Source organism: Phocoena sinus, chromosome 7 (genome assembly GCF_008692025.1).
Source record: "Phocoena sinus isolate mPhoSin1 chromosome 7, mPhoSin1.pri, whole genome shotgun sequence".
In the NCBI taxonomy this organism is placed as follows: Eukaryota; Metazoa; Chordata; class Mammalia; order Artiodactyla; family Phocoenidae; genus Phocoena; species Phocoena sinus.
Genome location: NC_045769.1, coordinates 107,104,633 through 107,127,018, shown reverse-complemented (window position 1 = coordinate 107,127,018; position 22,386 = coordinate 107,104,633). Strand labels below are relative to the sequence as shown.

Sequence of the window (22,386 nt, the reverse complement as noted above, 5' to 3'; positions counted from 1 at the left end):
GAACATCCAGAGTGTACTGTTTTATTTTCCAGAAATATCTGGCTTGAATTTCATTTTATAATTATCACCCTAGCTCCACATGAACGGTGCTGTCTTAATGTTTTCTTTCTTTACTGAGTTACAGATTTTGATGAATGGCAGTGCCACAGTAACTAGAATGACTGCTTCTACCATTGAGTTTTTGTGAGGTCCAAATCTCAGGGCTTTCCTGCCTGGGCTGCATGAGAACATGATGCCATGTTGTACCTTTCTTCAAAAACAGATAGTATGCTTTGAGATATGTTTTGTCAAAGGCAGAATTAAAACTTAAAAAAGTGAAACTGTACAAGAAAATTGTACATTCTCCTTCAATGTCACATTACCAATCTAATGCGGCCAGTATAGGATGAAATGAGCTTCAATTAAAGCATAAGAGATTGTAGATAAACATTTCCAAAAGGGTTTTGGAATATTAGGGGGCAGAAAATACTAACATGGGCTATTGGGATGGGTTCATTGTACTCAACTCTCAACATTTGCAAGATGAGACAAAATTTTGTGGAAGGGGTCATTTAATCATTCACTTCTCTGAAAATAAAAAGAACCAGTGTTCCTTCAAAGCACTTTCAAGCTCTAAGAATCTGATTATGTGGAGCAGAAGTGGTGTTGGGGGAAAAAAATGCATGAGGAAGCAGGTGGCTCGTCCTCATTTTTTTTTTTTTTATCATTGTAGAAGCGTTGAGTGACTGCCACTTGGTAGGTAACAAGGAAGCAAAGCATTCACGGGACTTGCCCGCTAGTGTTCTGAGGTCTCCTAAAACTTCTTAAACGAATCAGGACACATTCTCTTATTTAACTACTACGGGGAATATCAGAAATCATGTATTAATTTTTTTACTAAGCTAATTATTTTACTAAGATGATTCAAGTATACTTGACATATTAGTTAACTTTGAAAAAATAAACTTGTTGGTAAATCAGACCTTATCATCAGAAATGTAAAGGATGCTGAAAAGACAATTTCTTTACTTTTTGTTTCACCATTGATATCCTCCATGTGCAATGGTTTTATGTAACAAATAATGTAACAAATAACAAATATGATAAAAGGTGATTTTCCAGTTCTTCCTTAACATGAAAAGGGTGTGTATCTCCTCCTGTGCTTTGAGACACAGTACATCTTCCAGACAGAAAACTCTGCTGGCCTGTGTCAGGAAACCCATCCTTGTGGGGCACTCGCAAGTGTAAATATAAGTGACTATTCCACAGAGAGACTCTAGCAGTTTCTGAAGTGTCAGGGCAGAGAGCAAATGAGACCCACCTTTCCTGGTTTCACTGCTGACCTTGCTTTTGACACGCTTCACCTGAAAATAATAATAATAATTCCCAACCAGTGTGGCATCAGGAGCAGCACCATGGGTAGGGGGGAAATTGCTTCAACTTTATGATTTACCAAGTCAGTGAAATACTTCCCCCAAGGAGTTCTAAGTGGGAGTTACTTCAGTTTATTTTGACACAAATAAAGCAGCTGAGCCAAAAAAAAGAAAAAATAAAGAAAAAGGTCCATAAAAGGCCAAAAAGATAAGAAGAAAGTAAAGCAACACAAAAATGAGACTCACAGGCTCACAGCTTTACAAAATGTCCATTCTATAATTGCAACATATTTGGAAAGATGGGGTGTCAGATTTGGGGACAAAGAGATACTTTCTTTGCTGTGACATCCACATGGGCATGAGGGTAAGGATGATTGTCATGCTTAATATACAGATGGAGATGGGACATCCTCAAGTTGTAAGGGATCAGTTACCAGGCTCATCAATTTCATTCTGCAAATAATAAAGACAATGAATCCACTTAGGCTAGTTGTTTCTCTACCAGGGTCGCATGGCCTGTTGACAGTTGACCTGGAGTTCTTACCCAGATCTCTTCATTTCATTTTCAGCCATAAGTGCTAGTTCTTGGATTTCTCTTGCCTTTTCCTCATATTAACTTGAAAAGCTAGTAGGGAAGAGCAAAGCGAGGGATGATACTGCCAAGAGTTTTAAAGCTGAAACTACCCCAAGCTTGCAGTGCACATTTCAGAAGCTCTGTGTTATGAAGCTTCTCCTACTCTATTCAAGAAATGCGACCAGTGAAATGGCATGGTTGCAATTGTCCCTAACTATCAAGGAAATAAAAGCTTGAAGTTAAAGTATTGATTCTGGGAATCCGGCATGCATGGACTCAGGTATCAGCACTTCAACTTGTCATGTTCCAATGACAGGGGGAGTGCTAAGAGATATATCCATTCTATAAAATTCAACCTGTTTCTGGCACTCGGGAAGCACTCACAAGCACAGCAGCAATGCCAGTGATTACCATACTTGAACGATGCTATGTTTTGACTGAAAGATCCTTCAGAGGTTAAAGGTATCTAGACAGACATATCCAAATTAATATTTAAGTACTGTCACAATCAATCTATCCCAGTAAATATAGATAATGAACAAGGACCTACTGTATAGCACAGGAAACTATACTCAATAACATATGTGGGTAAAGAATCTGGGAAAGAATGTGTATATGTATACGTATACGGAATCCCTTTGTTGTACACCTGAAATTAACACGACATTGTAAATCAAATATACTTTAGTTAAAAAAAAATTTTAAACAGCACACCGCAATCATATCTTTTTCTGCCTAGCAAATATAAAAATCCAGTGACTCAAATTTTCTGAATGATAGAGAATGCAATTCGTCATTTTGGCTGCTCTAGCTAAGTAGAGGCCTTTTTTTTTTTAAACCACTGAATCATACAAACTGGAAATATTGGGACTTCAATTTTTTTGGTCACCTGACACTTCTAAACAGGTTGAACACTAAACAACAAAATTCAAACCAACAGACTAAAATGGCCTCCAACAGCATGTTTTTCTTCTTCAAGTACATTAAGACAAATTCAATAAATCAGAGTACCATCTGAGATGGGGCCTATTGGGAAGAAACATACCAGAAGCAGGTGCTCTTGCTGCAGCTGACCTTGGCTCCAGCTAGAGCAAGGTATCTCTCCAGACCCATAGATATGCTCTTACTCATTGCATTTGTGATCAGTGAACAGAAACATCTAGAGATAAAAACCCGCAAGGAAACACAGCTGCCTCTTTTTCCTTTCAACTTGCACAAAGTTTGTCACATATTCATATCATTCACATATGATAATTTCATAACTACATGAAATTTGCATGAAGGGATTAAAAAAATTCCATCTTTATATACACCTTTCAGCCAGAAAGATTCATCAGTACTGCCTGAAGATAAATTAAACTTTGGCATGGAATATAATTTATGAAAATTGCAAACTACTTGAATTGATTACACCAAAAAAGACATTAAATATTGATGACTAGCAAACTTATTCAGAGCAATAAAATGTGATGTTTAAATAGAATGAAAACATCAATATAAATTTAAAAAAATATTTTAATACTAAATCATATCACTGATGTAGGTTAATTGAGTACTTTTTCATCATAAAATCATTTTTAATCACTTATATCTTAGCTTCTGATGGATAGGTAAAACATGATAGATGAAGAAAGAAATATGATTCCTGTTGGAAAGAGAGATTACAGATTCTGTTACTTCTTTTCTTTTAGCTGGTATGTTCTTAGTGACAGATTTCCTCAGAGTTAAAAGTTGCACAAACCCAAACTTAAAAGAAGCAAGTAAGAAACACCCATTGATTGCTGATGGCATTTCATTACTAGCAGTAAAGCTATGTAGTGTGAGAGTTGGTAAAATAAATACATAAGGAAAAAAAAGTAAATCTGGGTATACTGGCAAATTTTACACCTAATTTATGCTACTGTTCTAAGCATCTGAGTTTCAAGTTTTATGTAAGAGCAGTGCCTTGGTTTTGATAATAATACAATATCCCTAACGTTTACAACTCTATTTGTCTTTAAAGCTTTATAAGCCCTGCTCAACCTACTTTCAAAAAATCCTTTCTAAACTGTAGCTATAAGGTGGACGTTTCCTACCTGGACTAATGTGGCTAAACTCTCTCTCCCTCTCTCTTTCTGCCTCTTTGTCTCTCTCGCACAGCACACACACACACACACACACACACACACACACACACACACACACACAGAGTGAGCTCTTTGAAAAGAAGTTTCATTGCACAAGTCATCTTTCAATTCCCACCATCTGACAAGGTGCCTGATTTGTTTTTGGTGCTCACTGACTGCTTATGGAATGAATGAATGATTCAGTGAATGATGTTTGAGACTTCCCAGGCCCTACTGCCAGCAGTGGCAGCCAGTTCAGAGGAACAACTTATCTAAAGGTTGATTCTGAGTCTCATGGTGGAAATGACCAGTGGAGAAACGTCTGCTTAGGGACCAGGGCTGCTTTTCTGTGCAAGTTATCAGGCAGCTGCCTAAGTGACGTGATTTCAGGGAGTATCAAAGAAGCTCCTAGTTTAAAAACCAATAGCTCCCTCCACCACCATATTACTGATGCCCTAAATCCCTTGGAGATGCTGTAACATATTTCATTACATGGTTATCAATAATTATCTGGAGTCAGGTATCACTAGGAAGGGTGAATGGTAGCCCACTGACTTAAAGTCAACTTCTAATAAGGTTTAAATAGTTGATACATCCTTTTTTCTAAGAGTAGGTTTTGATTATAGGGATGAAAAGTAGTAGAGCTTCCCGGACATCTGAGAATATAATACGTACAAGGAGAAAAGATACAAATAGAGTTTGAAAACCCCTCAAACTTTGCTAAGAGATGACATAATCTTCCATTGTTGTAGCTAATAAATCTAGTAAGGAAGAATCTGTGAAATTACGTTTATAATTATAAATGCCTTAAGGAATATTTTAATCATTTCCCAGGTCTAAATTAAAATAGTAATTTTCCTTGGGCCTGGTTCCACAGTGGTCTTGTAGGGTTTATAGCACACAGGGCACCGTAAGATGTCCCCTACCTACAAACAGCTGGCTGTTGAGCTGTAACCGGAAATGGCCCTCCTCTGAGGTCTCTCTGGTCATCCTTGGGAGGTTGTCCACCTGGAGTGAGGTCTCCTTGAGGTTCCTCTCGGCCCAGACATAGTGCCATTGGTTGTCATTCAGAGGAGAAGAGGACTGGACTATGAGCTCTATGGGGCCATTCCCAACATCAATGGCAAAAGTGATCTCGGAAGGAGCTGAAACCAAAAAGGAAACAGGTAAAAAGATGAAGGGAGTTGTCAGTACATTTAGGGCACAAGCATACCCTGAACGAATGATAAAAACGATCGTACATCAACAGCTAGGTAGAGAGGCCTTCAGATGAAATCCCCTCAGTATAAAAACTACCATTAATGGTAATAACTACCAACTACTAAATCTCAAGCTCTTTTTTTTTGTCCCAGTTGGTTCTCATTGTGAGAATTCAAGAAATAGGATAGGGACCAGGGTCACTGATGCTGATCTGACAAAATGCACCTGCTCCAAGGTTCTGGGTTTTCTGGATCTCTTCTGACTTCAACTGTGTCCTCATGGACAGCTATAGATACTTGGTTAGCTAAGCAGCTACACTCCTGCGAGGAGAAGACCACACCCTGGAAAGTCCAGTGCTTGGTATTATTCATTATGCATGTTATAATAATGTTCATATATATATATAACATATTATTATGTGTATTATATATATTATTCTAAAATGTATTATTTCATCAATACATATGATACAAGAATTCATGCTATTCCTATGACTTTTTTTTTAAAAGGAGGCTCAGAAATTTTAAGTGCCTTGTCTGCATCACTGCAAGTGGCAGTGTCTGGGAACAAACACAACCTTATCCCCCCAACTCCCCATGCAGGGCTCCTTCCATGACCCTTTCTGCCCTTCTATAGCAATCTGCTTATCGTACAAGACAGAAAAGAGCCAGTCAGGGGTAATGTTACCTGTGATGATGATGATGTTGATGATGATGATGACAGGAAGATAATAGTGGTGGTCATGATGGTGATAGTTGTGGTGGTGATGATGATGGTGGTGACGATAAGGATGATGATAGTGGTGGTGATGGTGATGGTGGTGATAATGTTGATGGTGGTGAAGGTGATGTGGTGATGGTGATTGTGGTGATGGTAGTAGTGAGGATGGTGGCAATGGTGATGGTGGTGATAGTGGTGATGGCGGTGGTCATGGTGATGATGGGGATGGTGACAGTGGTGTTATCACCATTAACAGAGAGAGAGAGAAGTAGCAGCAGCACAGTAGTACAATGCACTCTGAGGAGCACTGCCCATAGATTCTCTCATTTAAATCCTCAAAGCAACTCTATGAGAAAGGTCTCATTTTTATGCACATTTTATGGGTGAGAAAATGAAAGTTCAGAGAAATAGAAACAATTTGCTTGAAGCTGCCTAGAGAGTAAGTAGAATCTGACTCCAAAAGTATAATCTCCATCTTTCTTCTCTATTTTAGTATACCTTCTTGTATTTTCTTTTATTATGTAAGAATTCTAAATCTGCAGGATGTGGAGAGGTAAATTATAAATTAAAGTTGAGGGGAAGACAGTCCTCTCTCAGGAACAGAAGCCTTCATATTCCAGACCTTCCCTTCCTTATCAGCACCTTGTGATGGTCCCCCTCCTTTACACCCGAGATAGGACATGTGTATTTCTTTGACAAGGTCATCAACTAACAGATCTGAATATTCAGCAACATCAAAGGTCAGTCATCACCCTGGACCACTCCTTTCTCAGGCTTTAAACCCTAACAGAAAGCCAGCCTTGGTATAAGAAGCCCCCAATATGCAGAATTTCAAGTAGCAGAGAGTTTGAATTGCTCGCCTTCCTGGTGAATGTGAGTCCTGACTGCAAAGAGAGGCAATAAGATAGAAGCTTTACAAATGGGATTTGAGACCTGGACTCTGGCACCCTCCATGACCTGAGGTAAGTTTTCGAGCTTGTCACCTCTTACTTTTATCCTTTGTAAAATGGGAATAAAAACAATACCTAATTGTCAGGTTGTTTATAAATTCATCCTGACAAAGTTCTTAGAACTGTGCCTGGCGTGTAGGATGTACTCAACAATGATAGCTATTGTTATTATTATCATCACCGTGGCATGGTTCACCAACCCACGTCAGTTGTCTTTGGCTCATAAACCCATGCATTAACGGAAACAGAATTGAAGGGAGCAAATCAGATTCAACAATTGAAAGATTAAATAAGAGTGAAGTTGGCCCTTTGAGCCATTGCCTGTTTCTTATCAGGCCACCAATGCTACCTTACAGTCCTGCTTATCTTGAGACCAAATAAACAATTACTGAGATATTGAGCATAAGTGTATTTCTCTCTAAAAACATAGGTAAAAACTCTTGAGGTTGAAGGGGAGGAATGCTAAAGATTTTGCTAAAAGCCTTCCTGCAACCTGGTCTTGTGGATATCCAGCTCCATGCAGACAGCACATCTCTGTGGAAGAAAGGCTTGCTCCACTGCTGTGACGGCCTGCCACCCCCTGTCACCACTACCTCCTTGTTAGTTTCTGGTCTGCACTTATCTCTGCCCCTGCATTTATCCCTCTGTTGTATAATGATCTGGTTATAGTCTGTCTCCCCAGCTAGTCTGCAACTTATAGATGAATTAGACACCCAGAATTTAGGATTGGGCCTTGTATACAGGAAGCTCCCATCAAACTAAAATTTCATTCATTAAAATGTTACCCTGTATACACTAAATGCAATTTTGTAATTTTCTTTCTTCCTTTCTTTACTTTTAATTTTATACCAAGGTGTTAGGTTCCTTAAAAACCTTCTAAAATTAGTATTATTTAACTTTATTCAAGTCACTATTAAAGACCTACTATGTTCAACTCACTTCTCCTAGAACTAGGGGAGAATCAGTGAAATGCAATAATAATAGCTAACATTTATTGAGCGCTTACCATGACCCAGGCACTCTGCTAAGCATTTTTCATGAATCAACTCCCTACAATCATATGAGAAAGGTAATATTTTACAGAGGAGGGAACTGACCCACAGATAGCTGAGAAGCTGCTCCAACCCAGAGGGGGCAGAGTCAGGATTTAAATCCAGGTGATGTGTCTCTGGAGCTCACTTTTTAACCCACTTGTCCTATGAGAAAACCACCATCCCCAAAACCTATGCAGTCCCTACCTGGCAGTCAAAGCTAGATATATAATATGGGTGCCTGGAAAAAACTGAATGAAAATAAATGTAAGTACATGGTGATACCTCCAACACTGGCTAGTGACTTGGAAGACAGGACACCTGAGGCCAATGTCAACTAGATCTCATTTTCTGGGGGAATGGGCATAGCTCAGTGGTTCTAAATGGGAAAGCTGGAGGCCCAGTGGCAGCATTACCTCTATCATGAATTTACCATCTTCTCCCCGCAACTGTCTGACAAATATCCTCCCTTATCATTTACACCCTATGGTTCAAGACAACGCGAAGGAGTCACTGGAGTATTTCAGTGGGTTTTTACCCAGCCAGGGCCTGTGCTAAGCAGAGATGAATGAAACAAAAGGAGCTCATGGTGTACTTTTGAGAAGACTGACCAAGAAGGGGCATGTCAAGTGGAGGAACCTGCCGCAAGCATGAGAGATTGTACACCAAGTGGTCCTAGGAGATGAGAAGATGCCTTCTAAGGCTCCTGTACAATGCTCTTCCTTCCTCAAACTGTGACACCATCTCTGTGTTCTCAGCCCTGCACAGGTCAGGCATGTGAGATGTCTCAGGCACCATAATGGAATAAAGAAGAAGATGCAAGGCCTTAATGTAGTCTCCTAACCTCTCTGACCTCCCATGTATTCATCTGTAGAATGAGAAGTAAATGAAATATTGTTAAACATTTTTGGAGACATGGACTCTTGGAGGCGCTGATGGCAGCTGTGGCTCCTATTCCAGAAAAAAAGCACACACAGTTTTGCATTAAGTTGTAAAGACCTTGCTGAATGTCCTATGCCTCAAAACATGGAGGAAAATCATGCTATTTTCTCACCTTCTAACATTCTTGGCTCTTGAGACAGTTTTGCAAAGCAGAGTAGGGAGTTGTTCAAATGAACAGAGAATTGAATCCTGGATTCTGAATCTTACTGGGTGATGCTGGGTGTGTTATTTACCCTCTCAAGGCTCACCTTCCTCATCTGCATATTGGACTGTGAGTTGAACATGAAAATAATAATGCAATATCTTGATGATTATAGATGAGATTATTTGAAAACAAAATTAAATAATGAATATAAAACATTCAGTACTATGTCTAATTAGAGTACTCAACCATTTAGTATAAATGTAATTATTGTGAGAATTAATCTTTCCTATTCTTGAGGATCTGAGGATTGTATCTTCAAGTTACCATCACAGTTGGTAATATTATTGATATGATACATTTGAAAGTCAGAACTCAAATTTCTAGATATATAGATATAGATGAGGACATAGACATAGATATAGATTTAGTTGTTCCTCCATCCCTCCTCCCCTCTCTACCAAGAGGACAAACATTAATCACCTGGAGACAATGTTAGACCCTATCAGCCTCAAGATGTCACCAGAAGAATCTACATAACAAACTTGACTAACTAGCTTTTATCTCTACTTTCAAAGCCTAAAACTGCTTTCCTTTATCCTATTATTTTTCCAAAAATTTATTGTTCTCTCTTATAGATGTCATATGAACTGGAGGTCTAAGTCACCTCGTTGAGTCACTCCTTTCCTCTGGGTATCTCCCATCCCTACATGAGGTATAAATGTTAATAAACTTCTGTTTGTTTTTCCTCTTGTTATTCTGTCTTTTATCACATGGTTCTCAGCCAAGAACTCAGACTTTTAGGAATGAAAATGATTTTTTTTTCCCCTACAGGCTTTAAGGTCAGCTAGCTGCCCTTACCACCCAAGGGGTAAGGCTGGGCTCTGGCAAAACCAGTCTGAAATCTTTACTTCCCTGTCTAGAGGCATTTGTTCCTAGGCAGTCAGAGGACTTGCATATCAGGAGGATTGTGTGGACAGCTGGCAAAGAAGTGCTTTCTCACCAGCTGAAATGTGGCTCCTTCTTGAGGGAAAGATAGCCTTGACGGAAGTGGAGATTCAGAAGTCAGAGCAGGGAGATAAATAAATTAGACCACTGCTAACATTTGTTAAACTCCTGAATCCAACCAGAAATAAAGTTCCCCACCAATTCCGGACTTGGTCACCTGTCCTGGTACCAATAAATTCCCATCCTTGTGTCTACCAGTTAAGATTGAGTTTTCTTTTAATTGCAGCCAAATGCATCTGATTGACATATGGGCATCAACAATTCCATTTTCATAAATAAGCACTGAAGGGGTGAGGAACTTGCTCACAATTAGAGTTAGAGAAACAGAAATTAGAATCCACATTGGGTTCTCACCAGTAGTCTCTTTCCGCTATGCCGTACTGATCTCAACAGCCATTTCCTTCTCATCCCCCATCCACTCCAAAATATCTGTTTCAACCTGCACAGCCATTATGAGCGAATTGTCAAAATAGCTATTTTTTTCTCAGTCTCATTTGGAACAAATCCATTAAGACTTGAGGACATAATGAAACATCTTGCCTTTCATAGAATATGGACTAATCTTAAAGCTACAAAATTCAAATGTCTTAGTTGGAAGTGACCCAGAAAGAAATAAATTGAAATTTTTATGTAAACTTGTTCCCTGTCCAACAATTCGGATACATCAATTTTGAAAACTTCTGTTCGGATAGTTACAGAGGAATACTCCTTGGGGATGAGGAAGAGATCTACTTGAGAAATATACTACATTTTTGTGAAGGCCATTTTCTTTCTAAGAAGATGATCTGTAGAGGAATCTTACTATGAACACTTTAGGGTGAAAATTCCATCTGTGTAAAAGACATAGGTTGAGTGCAGCTGTTAGTAAGAAATGCAAGATAAGCCCCATTTGTTTGTTTGTTTTTCCTTTTAAATAATAATAATAAAACAAAATATTTTGAAAATTTTGAGGTCTCGTACTTTAAAAAAGTTTATACAAAATCTTCCTCTTTCAAAAAATACATATTCTCTGATCTGGTGAAAAAGTGTGCACTGAACAATGACATCAATGGATTTTAAATTTTTATCAGATTTAATACCACTTGTACTGAAAACATTTTTGTGCAACCCAAAGGACAAAATATAGTATGAGGAAGTTCAAACAAATTGGACACTGAAATATAATTAACACGAAATCATCACTCATTACCTTGTGATAATATGCCATGACATTTGCTGCTGCTTTAATGAATTGAAAGGCCTTAGGGCCTGATTGTTATTAAATTTACATTGAGGTTATTATATCCATATTATGAAATAGCTGGCACTCAACTCCACATATTTAAAGCCTGGCCAAGGTAGCTATGAGGGATCTTATTTCACACTAAAGCCACAAGAGCTTCCTGCCATTAATAGTCTAAATCATTGGAGTAAAAGGAGATTACAACTACCAGTTAAAGAGATGCCTTTCCTTGTATTGGGCTGTAGCTGCAGAAGAAACACTTAGCTGCTCTGTGCTCTGCAGGAGACCTGTACATGCACTTCAGCCATCTCCTCCAGCCAGCACTTTTGTCTCTTTTTCTGGAGGTCTCAAATTTCCACGTTTCTGTTACTAAGACATTATTACTTAGGTTTTCAAGGGTATTTCATGCTGTCACATTATTATTGTAATATGGTCAATTGCCACAATCAAATCATAGAAAACATGCATTTAAAACCAGGTTAATGAGGCACATAACGAAAAGCATAAGTCTTCATGGTCATGGCTTTAATAAGGGCTAGATGGTGGGAGCAGTCCACCTTGTGTATAAGAAAGAAGTGGGTATACTGAATGCAGAGAATCAGAAAACTAGCAAAAGCAACTAAAAGTAGATCTGTTTTTTATTATTGCCACACAACAGTAATTCTAAATAATGTCAGCAATGAAACATTCCTCCACCGGGGGTTGGGGGGGGAGTTTTGTAGGTTTAAGTTGTAACAAATGCTGATGTTAGTATTAATTTTTAATAATGTGTAAGCTTCAAATAGTACATTTTATTACCTACCACATATTATATTCAAGAGGGAAGTTAACATAGAGAACTCCTGACGTACCATTGGCTCCTGAACATGCAGACTAAAATATGTGTTTGTTTTTAAGAATAAGAGCTCAATTTCTGATTTCCCATTTTTACAGTTACTGTGCTATCGTTGTTTAACTCAGATCTACTGTTGAAACAAGGAATATATAGTACCACAGGGGCTGTGAACACAAATTGCACCCAAAGAGAGCTTAAGCAACTCCAAAACCTTAGGAACGCTGTAAGGTTTTACCAAGTAGAATAGTAACCCATGATGAATTTTCTAATAAAAATATTTTAGTGTTTTTTTTTTATTTCAGAGCTACTTGAAAGATGCTAACATTGATCATAAAAAAATACATAGAGATTATAGCAATTTCTGGAATTTATTGTAAAATGGCATTTTTATGAATCTCTATCAAACTTAGCCTTATGTTTAAAATCTTTTCTAAAATGTTTATATCTATTGCTTAATGTGAAAAACATTTTAAAGTTAATAAAAAGTATCCTTTGATCAGTAAGAGAGAAGATAAATGGACAAATCTGATTATACTCTCTTTTGAACATGAACATGCAAAGAAAATCAATTCTGATGAACTCACTCACAAATTTACATAAGTCAAGTCTAAGGAACAGAACTTTTTTTTTTTTTGACGTATGTGGGCCTCTCACTGTTGTGGCCTCTCCCGTCGTGGAGCACAGGCTCTGGACGCGCAGGCTCAGTGGCAATGGCTCACGAGCCTAGCCGCTCCGCAGCATGTGGGATCCTCCCGGACCGGGGCACGAACCCGTATCCCCTGCATCAGCAGGCAGACTCTCAACCACTGCGCCACCAGGGAAGCCCGGAACAGAACTTTTAATGTTACTAGTATTACTTGAACAGATCAATATGTAGGTATTTTTCCCTTTTATATAAAAAATGAATGAATGAGATTAAAATTCTTTATTGTCTTGTGTTTCTTTTTTGTACTGGAATATTTTTATTGGCATGATTACATATAAAAGTTCATTAACAGAACACTTCCCCATCTGCATTTGTACTACTTTTCATTTAACTTTATGATTATTTCTTAATATAACTTGTATATAGGAGATGCGATGTTAAAAAAAAAAAAAATGATCCATATCCTGACACCAAACTCACTAGATACACCCCTGTTCATGATGAAGTGGTAGAGAAACAATCGAAATTCTGATTGGTCAGTCACATACTCCTGGCGATGGGAAATAAGTCAAGAAATTACTTGCAGAGAAAAAGTACAACAAAAATTTGACTTCAAGTATAAATAGAATGCGGAATACTAATGTTTTCAGCTTTCCATAGAAATTGCAATGAAAAAGTTCAGTGGTGTGGAAGCTTAAAAGAATAGGTAATAAATGCCCATGGATCAGATAAAAGACACTGTAAATAAATATCTATGGGAATTTTGGGAATGCACTAGTTTGAGGACAGAATGACTCTTTAAACACTGATAAGTAATAATAAAACAAAAAGCATAAGGAGGAACTAGAAATTATCATTGTTAATTTGACAGAGGCCCAGGGAGATTAATTTGATAATCTAAATAGTACACTAGTTGTTGGTGGCAAAGATAAGATTAAAACTTCTGTTGACCAGTTATATTAAATTCATAAATGAGAACACTCACAGCTTATTTCAAGTCGGATGAAATCTTTAATGCCAAGGTTTTCTAGGAAAACTCCAGATAAAGCCGTGGTTTTAAAAAAGAAGGAAATGTCAGCACTGAATTCCGCGTGGAAGGTAGGAAAGTGGAGGTAAGAGGCTTCTGTATAAAATGATACCGCATTCCAGAAGTGTCCTGCAAATGAAAAAAAATCCTGAGTATGGTTCATTGTTTTTGAATGGGGTACAGGAAAGCACTGGGCATGTAGATAATTTTCAAGACAGGGGGACACTGCAGGGAAAAAGTATAAGGGAATAAAACATCTTGTGCTTATGTAAGACAGAGAGAAATCTTCTTTCAATTTAGTACTCACGGTCACCATAGCAACGCAAGGGACCAATTCTCCAAGCAGCTTCTGAGTTTGATCTGTTGGTATCAGTGATAACTATCTGAGTGACAGGCAAGTGGTCTTTGAAGGAAAGAAAGCCAGTATCATTTGTCCTGCAAAACATAAATTTAAGAAAAGAAAGGAGAAAATGTGGATAATCTAGGGATTCTTTAACAAGTCTCCTCTTTTCAAAAGTGATTTGGCTGGTTGCTGCAGGGTTAGGGCAGCAGGGGAGTAACAGAGCGCCTTTCATCTCATAGGTATGCGTGAAAGTCTGGGATGCCAATTACAAAACCCATGGCCAGCTTCCAAAAACAAGAGCATTTTACATCTTCCTTAAGTCTTTCCAGAAAAGCAGATAGTTTACAGAGCTTGCTGCTGCTTTTTGTAGCTCACAGCACCCCACCTGCCCAAAGCAGTGCTGATGGAACATGAAACATTGCCTCTCTTTCCATGAAGAGATCCGCTATCTCAGTAACTAACTTGAAATAAGCATCACAAAGCCACTTAAAATCACTCCAAGGACTTGTTTCAGCCACCTGCCAACAGGTTTTAATTAGTTTAGTATGTTTCTTATCACCTTTTAAGGTGGTTTGTTGCTTTTTATTTTTTTTCTGTTTTAGAGACCTTTGTAGTTAATGACTCTGGCTTTGTCTCTGTTAATTACACAATTAGGAAACTGACTAGTCATCCTTTGACAAGAAAGTTAAAAATGAATGGGGTTAAGCTATTCATGTTTTCCTTTTTTTTTTTAACATCTTTATTGGAGTATAATTGCTTTACAATGATATGTTAGTTTCTGCTTTATAACAAAGTGAATCAGCCATACATATACGTATATCCCCGTATCTCCTCCCTCTTGCGTCTCCTTTTTTTTGAGTTGTGTTTTTGGACTCATGGTAAGGACACACCATTTTACTGAGAGTATAAAGGAAATGTAGGTAGGAAACTGACATTGAATGAATATACAGTGATTTTGAGCCAGAAGTATACTAGGGGAAAAGTAACATACCTATGCAGTGGGTACCATTATTTCTATCACAAATGAGGAAACTGAGGCTAAGAGATATGAGATAACTTGTCTACGGCCACAGGGTAGAAGGGGCAGGGGTCTAGTCACTTGGTGTCTATCTCAGCCCTAAATTTAACAAGTATGCCATAAATATATGTTAATCTGAGCTGAACTGAATTATATAAGGCAGTCTGATAATTGCACATGGGTGGGTTGGACTGTTCAGCCACACAGCCTCAAGTAAGCACAGGATGGACCATCTTGTCTGTTCCTGGGAACTGGGAGACACAGCACCAAGCCACAACAATCAAGGCAAGGTATATGATGTAGCAATTTGTTTATGAGAACACAGAGGAGTTAATTCATATTGGTTCTCTCTCTGTAGACACAAAGACGTCAACACAACACTCAAAAAACACTCAAAATCAACGTTATATTTCAACATCCTTTGCATATTATTTACAGCTCTGAGACTAAAGACAAAGAAAATAATGTGTCAAATTATGAATGAAGGATGCATGGCAAGGTTCAAGTAGTGTGATGAAGTGCTTTAAGGACATAGATTTAGAAGCACACAGATTTGTTCTGAAATCCCGGATCTCCAGTTTCCACCTGCATTAGCTTGGGCAAATTATTTTATTTCTGAGATTCCACAGTATCCTCAGTTGAAAAATGGAGGTAATGCCCATATCACAGAGTTATAGAGAGAATTAAATGATATGATATAGTCACGGTGCCTGATCTATGGTAAATGCTCAAAAAATAGTAGTGTTAACACTCATTTGTGTCCTCATTTTTGCCCCTGAATCACTGCAGCCTCAGGCAAGTCAATTTATCTTTTCATACATCAAGCTATGATTCTGTATTGGAGGTTTCCACACTATGGAAAATTAAATGTTAAGATTAGACATACAACTCCTGAGATCTGTAGAAAAACGCACTAATTCATCTTGGTTATAAACAAATCAAATAGTCACCTGTACATATACACTTACAAGTCTATTCACCCAAAATGTAAAGAAATGCACTATCCACTGTCTGTAATTTCAGTACCTGTATTTAGAGGCCAATCAAAGGATCTGGAATAAGATTTTTGTGTCTATTTGAAAGCACATCTATGAATGTCACATATACACAGAATAAAATTAGAATCTTCATGTTCTAATATTTTTTCAAGCAGACATTGCAAAGCAAGTTTCAAGTAACCAAAGTGGAATAAAGACCAAACTCCTGTAGAAACTCTACATTACTATAGGATTTTATTTCTCCCTAATTCTTCTTTCATTTTCAAGGTGAAAATGGTAGATTCTGAAGTCTGTCCAGCAGTGCCAAGCACTGTCTCCCTCATACACTATGGCATCTTGCCTGTATCAATTTGATGTCCTGGCGCCAAAGTGTTGGAATATACAAAATTGCTCCAAGAATAAAAATCTCTTCCAAATAACAGAGAAAAAGAACTTCATACTTAGTTTGATGATGCAGAGCATATTACCAAAAATACTTTTTTATATAAAATCTAAAAATCTCTCCAAAGTTGTTTAATGTGGTAGAAACAAACTCAAATGCCTACAGGGTCAAGGAAAGTAATAAAAATGAATGAAGCCAGCTTTGTGTTAGGTGATAAATGGGACATGACAAACAGCTTCACTGTCAGGGAGAAAGAGAGAGAGAGAAAGAACAAGAGGAAGACTGGGAGGAAGTTGTATTCTGTCTATAGGAGACAGTGATAGTCATTCCTAGCAGGTAATTATGCTCTTCATGAATGTAGGACCTGTGGGCCAGACTGGAATATCAACGTAAAATTTCTCAAATTTTCAAATCATAGAAATGGATTTAAAATTCTTAAAAAAAAAAAAAGTATGGTGGGAATCAACACCTCAATAAAACTGACCAATAAAACACAGGTGGGCTTCCCTGGTGGCGCAGTGGTTGAGAGTCCGCCTGCCGATTCAGGGGACACGGGTTCGTGTCCTGGTCCGGGAAGATACCACGTGCCACGGAGCGGCTGGGCCCGTGAGCCATGGCCGCTGAGCCTGCGCGTCCGGAGCCTGTGCTCCACAATGGGAGAGGCCACAACAGTGAGAGGCCGGTGTACTGCAGAAAAACAAAACAAACCAACAAAAAAAACCAAAAACACAGGTGAGGGCTGTGTTCAGCCTACAGGCCACCTGGGCATCAAGAGACTTTGCAAGTTCATTCATGCTCTTAGCATCACAGTGAGAATAGTGTTTGGATTTAATTCAATGTGTGAACGACAAGGTTGATTCAAACATTTCAAAGTATTAATGGGTAGAATATTTGGGGGCTGGCATAAAAAATGATACAAACTGCAGCTGTAGAGTTGATGTTCTACACACGAAGTTGTTTTCCTTTGGCTTTTGTATGAACTTGTCTTCTCAAGGGCAAACACTTTACAGACTTTGTCTTCCTTTGGAAGAATATAGAAGACTCTTCCTAAAGGCACAGGGTGCTTATGTACTTTATAAGTACAAAAATGATTGTGTTGTAGTGGGAAAGAATTGTCATTAGGCCAGACGGACCTAGCTTAAAACATGTGACTCAACACACGGGTTGTATGATGTCATGAGGTCAGCCTGGGACTCAGTTTCCTAATCCCTTAAATGGGGATAATAATACTAATTCGATATTGTTGTATAAATCAAAGTATATAATGTATATAAAACTTAACATGTTGACTGACACATAGTAAGGATTCAATAAATAGCTATTGAAATTCCCAGTCAAGTGTGAAAAAAAAATGTAAAATACCAAGAATTTTTGAAAGGAAAATAAGAAAAAAGTGTCCCACTGTTGGCCAGCCAAAGACCCCAGCTTATGGAAGCTTGAAGGGCACAAAGAATAGATAACAGACACATGGTCCTCAAGAAACACATGTGACCTAATGATAAAACATGCACATTAAGGAAAAGACTCAAATATTCTCAAGAGAAAAAGTATGGCACAGAATTAGCCAATGTGGTCTCCTCTTAGTTTTTCTATCTGAAACTAGGGACTTTACCAAAATCAGGTTTGCAGAGCAGAACAGGGGCTACTGATTTCTTTAATGTATCATTAAAGTGCAGTGAAAACTCATATACTGCTTTTTTTTTTTTTTCTGTCAGCCAGTTTTTGGTTAACTGCTGCAATTCTTTTTATAGCATCATTTGGGTGACTGAACTTATTAAGAGAGATTTTTTTTTTCCTTTTTATATTCTTCTCTCTTTCAGTCACCCAAAAGTAACATATAACACATTATTGATAAGGAAGATAAACCTAGAAAATTATGCAAAGAACTCAAGACCTCAGGTCCCTTGGAAGCCCTTGTGTGACTCTGAATGAATTATTCTCAGGAAACTCTGCATACCTTTCTGTTGAGTGGGAGACATGAAGCCCTCCATTTGCTGTGGCTGCAAAAGAGGTATAGCCAGGATGAGGCCCATAAACAGCTCTGCAAGTCTAAATGCCATATCAATGCTTGACAGTAATTCTATCTTAACTTTGGTTAAGGCCTTATTTCCCTTTTGTCTTCCTCACTGAGACTTAAAAAAAAAAAGAACCTAAGGGATTAGATGACAAGAAGCTCACAACGAGCTCAAGGGTCACTTGGTTGACAAAACAGCAAGTGCAAACATTGACTGTGGTCACATAGACAAGTCCACACCAGAGGATGATATCCCTTTAGCTGCGCCCCACACTGACCAGGCCATATCCGAAGTCTTGATTTCAGTCCCTAGTATAAGAAACATGAGGGGCAAAACAAGATGATGTTGGCATATATTTAACATTTTCAGAAACTACATTTCTTCTGTAAATACTTTAAGAAAACTGAAGCCATAGGGCTCTTCTCAAATAGGTGTGAGAAAACAAAATCTGGTCTTGGTATATGAATACAGCCAAAGTTTACCCAATACTACTTTATTGTTAAGAAATGTAAACGGCCCTCCGGATTTTATGAGTATAAAACTGATTTTAAAAAGTACTAGCAAGGATGAAGGTTTTTCTAGGCATCATTGGATTAACCTGTTCTGGATAGGAAAGAAAGAAAGAAACATTCAGTAGTGCCATAAAAGCTCTTCACAGAAAGTCTGCATTTTCTCTTCTCTCTCACCCTCCTCCCAGACCTACCAAAATTGACCTGTTCTCCTTCCAGCTCCCTGAAACTTCAGAGAATCGCTCATTTCCACAGAATGGAAATGCCAGTCCCTAACTTACTCCAGAATTTTAGAGTGCTGCCTTCTTTCCTGTTACACACACACACAAACACACACACTCACACACTCACATGCATTTTCCGAGGAATACATATTCATTCAACTGCCTATGAAAGACCTCCTTTGGATGTCAATCGTCAACTCTTAACTAATATGCCCAAACCCCTTCCACTGGTCACTTCCCCAGGGATCAGCCACCCTACTTGTTACTCAGTTCTGTCAATGCCTTGGTCCCAGGCTCTCAGCTGCTGAGGCTGTACACCTGCGGATCTTCATTTCTCCTCTTTTCCTCACTTCCTCCTTCATTCTTGACTGACAACTTCCACCAAACTCCCCAACTTTAGATCTCTGTTCAGCGCACTATCCTCATCCTCCTGGCCTCAGTTTTACTCTGAGGCCCAGAGTCAGACGGGTCTGGGAGACAGTCACCTGACCTGCCCCTACTTTTCCTCACTCCACCCCCTCCCTCCCTCTCACTCGTGTCCACACCTCCAGAAACATACACATGTGGACCACAACATGTACTTTATTGCTTCAAACCTTGTAAAGAAGTCTCTATCTCTTACAGGTAGTGTCCAAATTCCAAAATATTTAACATATTAGAGTAGAAAATAAAATGCAATTTAAAACCACCCTTGCCTTTTACTGGAGGAGTTCTTCCTAAAGAAAAAGATCCACATGTTAGAGGCCCTGCTTGGGTGTGAGGCTGTTATTCTTAAACTTACTGATGGCTCTGGGGTTCAGCTGAGCATCTCACATCTCAGGACCTGAGGATGGGAGCCACCTCTTGCCTTTCCCTGGCCAGGTGAGCACACGAATAGAGTTTTACACCTGATCTTGTTTCACCCTCGGAACAGCCCTATGATGGAGTTGTAACATCGCCTGTCTTGTACAGCAGAGGCAACAGAGGTTGAGAGAGGAGATACAACTTCTCAGAGGTCACTGTTGGCAAGTGGAGAGGCTAGGGTTGGAAGCAAAACTTTTGCCATAACCGGTGTGCTCTCCTGTTCCCCAGGCCTCGTCTGGCTCCTGTAGAGAGCGGCTCTCTCGTGCGTGGAAACTGCGTTTCCCATATTTGTCTACATCTTCTCCAGGCAGGGCTGGAGTAACCTGGCCCTGAGTCCTTGAGTTGCCCTTGTGGGTTTCGGGCTGACTCTCCCCATTCCATTCACACAGGCTTTCTCCACATGAGATACACTTTGATTAGGTTTCAGTTGACTAATTTGCAATGATTTTCCAGCCCTGCATTCTCTGAGACTACACATAGGTCACGTTGACAAGAATTCTGGGAGTCCACAAACTCTTCGGTGACACACTTAACAAGCAGTCTCCTGGTTGATTTCCATGGAGGCAGAAACACTCCAACCATGACATGGTGAGTTTTACCAGTGAACTTTCAGAGGGCAGCCCCATTTTGGAGAGAAGGGTCTTCAGTGCTCTTTCCTAGTCTCACCTAGAGTGTGATGGCTGAAGGATATATTTGATTGCTTTGGTATGCTAGTTAGTTATCTTATACATTTTATTGCATATATGTATGTATAGCTTTCGTAGAAATTAGTTTAACTTCTATAAGTCAATATTGCCTCATAGTTCATTTAAGATACTGTAAAAATAAAGAAAATAATAATAAAAATGATGACTAACACATTTTTGAGAACTAAATACCTGGCATATCTGTTAGATGAGCAAATTAATGCCAACTTAGCCAGCACTCCCCAGACACAGGCATTCTTTATATCTTTTTGGTTTTATTTTTCTTTTCTTAAATCAAACAAGAGCCTGAAGCTCAGAGAGGGTAAATGACAGTCATTAAGTGAAAAATACAGGATTTGATCAGCCCAGTACATAATATGATATTACATAGAGGTCAATTATATTTTACATCCAGAAAACGAGGGTGCTGCCAGCATAAGTAGCCACAGTTGTGTGTGCTCTGAGTGTATTACATGTATTACTTCATGATATTTTCACTGAACATCTAGAAGGCAGATTTGCAAAGGAGATAAAACTGTTTCTCCTCTGTTTCTCCTCCTTCTTCTTCTTAATGATGAAGACTCTACTTTTTGAAAATAATGCAGAGAATGTATTTATTTGTAGGTAGCTGAAAGTGTTGCCATGGATCTCAGAGCAGGACCAGGCGTGATAGAAATGACAAACACTGAGAGGAAGAACGGAAGGGGAATACAACATCACCAGGGTCCTGTCAGGGCTGTCCACACCTGCTGAAGGGTTCCAGCGAGTTCTGAGCCAAAGGAGGTTGTAATTAATGTCTTCCTGTGTGGCTCTGTTTTGACCCCCAGTGAGTTCTGTGGTGAAGCCACCTGCTCAAAGAGACTATCATTTCACCCCAGATTCAGGGAGGCCAGTTCTGAACTGACTCCCTTGCGGTCTGTATAAAATCCTAAGTCCCTTCAACAATTTGGCCACATTCATCAAAATAGAAAAGTGGATGATTTAACAATTCTAAGCCAGAAATCTATGCGATAGAAATAATAACTTTAAAAATGAAAATAAAGTATGTCAAGACTCAAAAATGTTCATTGCAATATTTTTTTCTAATACTAAAACATCATTTAAAAATAAAATGTTTAGGGCTTCCCTGGTGGCACAGTGGTTGAGAGTCCACCTGCCGATGCAGGGGACACGGGTTCGTGCCCCGGTCTGGGAAGATCCCACATGCCATGGAGCGGCTGGGCCCGTGAGCCATGGCCGCTGAGCCTAAGCGTCTGGAGCCTGTGCTCCGCAATGGGAGAGGTCACAACAGTGAGAGGCCCACATACCACAAAAAAATAAATAAATAAAGTAAAAATAAAATGTTTATTATTTTATGATAAACTGTAAGTTATGATACAACTCACTTTTCAGCCACTAAAATGGACAGGAGGCATTCATGTTTATGCTTATTTAATGATGCCAAGTCAAAGCTCTTCAAGACATAGTTCATGTAGAAAAACAAGCTGCAGATAACACATTTAATACAATCTCACATTTCATAAAAACTGAATGAACTTTCATATTAATAAATATGGTATGTGCATAGGAAGTTATTTATATGTAGATGTGCCCTACATGCCCCACTATTATCTC

The 22,386-nt window shown here is 38.8% G+C and overlaps 1 protein-coding gene across 2 annotated transcripts in view; it reads right to left on the bottom strand.

Annotated features, from left to right (window-relative positions):
• Positions 1–22,386, bottom strand: part of CNTNAP5 (contactin associated protein family member 5) — an 876,608-nt gene that overhangs the window by 124,779 nt on the left and 729,443 nt on the right. For both annotated transcript variants that reach the window (XM_032637306.1, XM_032637307.1), the window contains exons 15-17: positions 14,062–14,189; positions 13,713–13,883; positions 4,958–5,176 (exon numbers count right to left, since the gene is read on the bottom strand). In XM_032637306.1, coding sequence (XP_032493197.1) covers positions 4,958–5,176; positions 13,713–13,883; positions 14,062–14,189 — 518 coding nt within the window. The remainder of the gene's footprint in view (positions 1–4,957; positions 5,177–13,712; positions 13,884–14,061; positions 14,190–22,386) is intronic.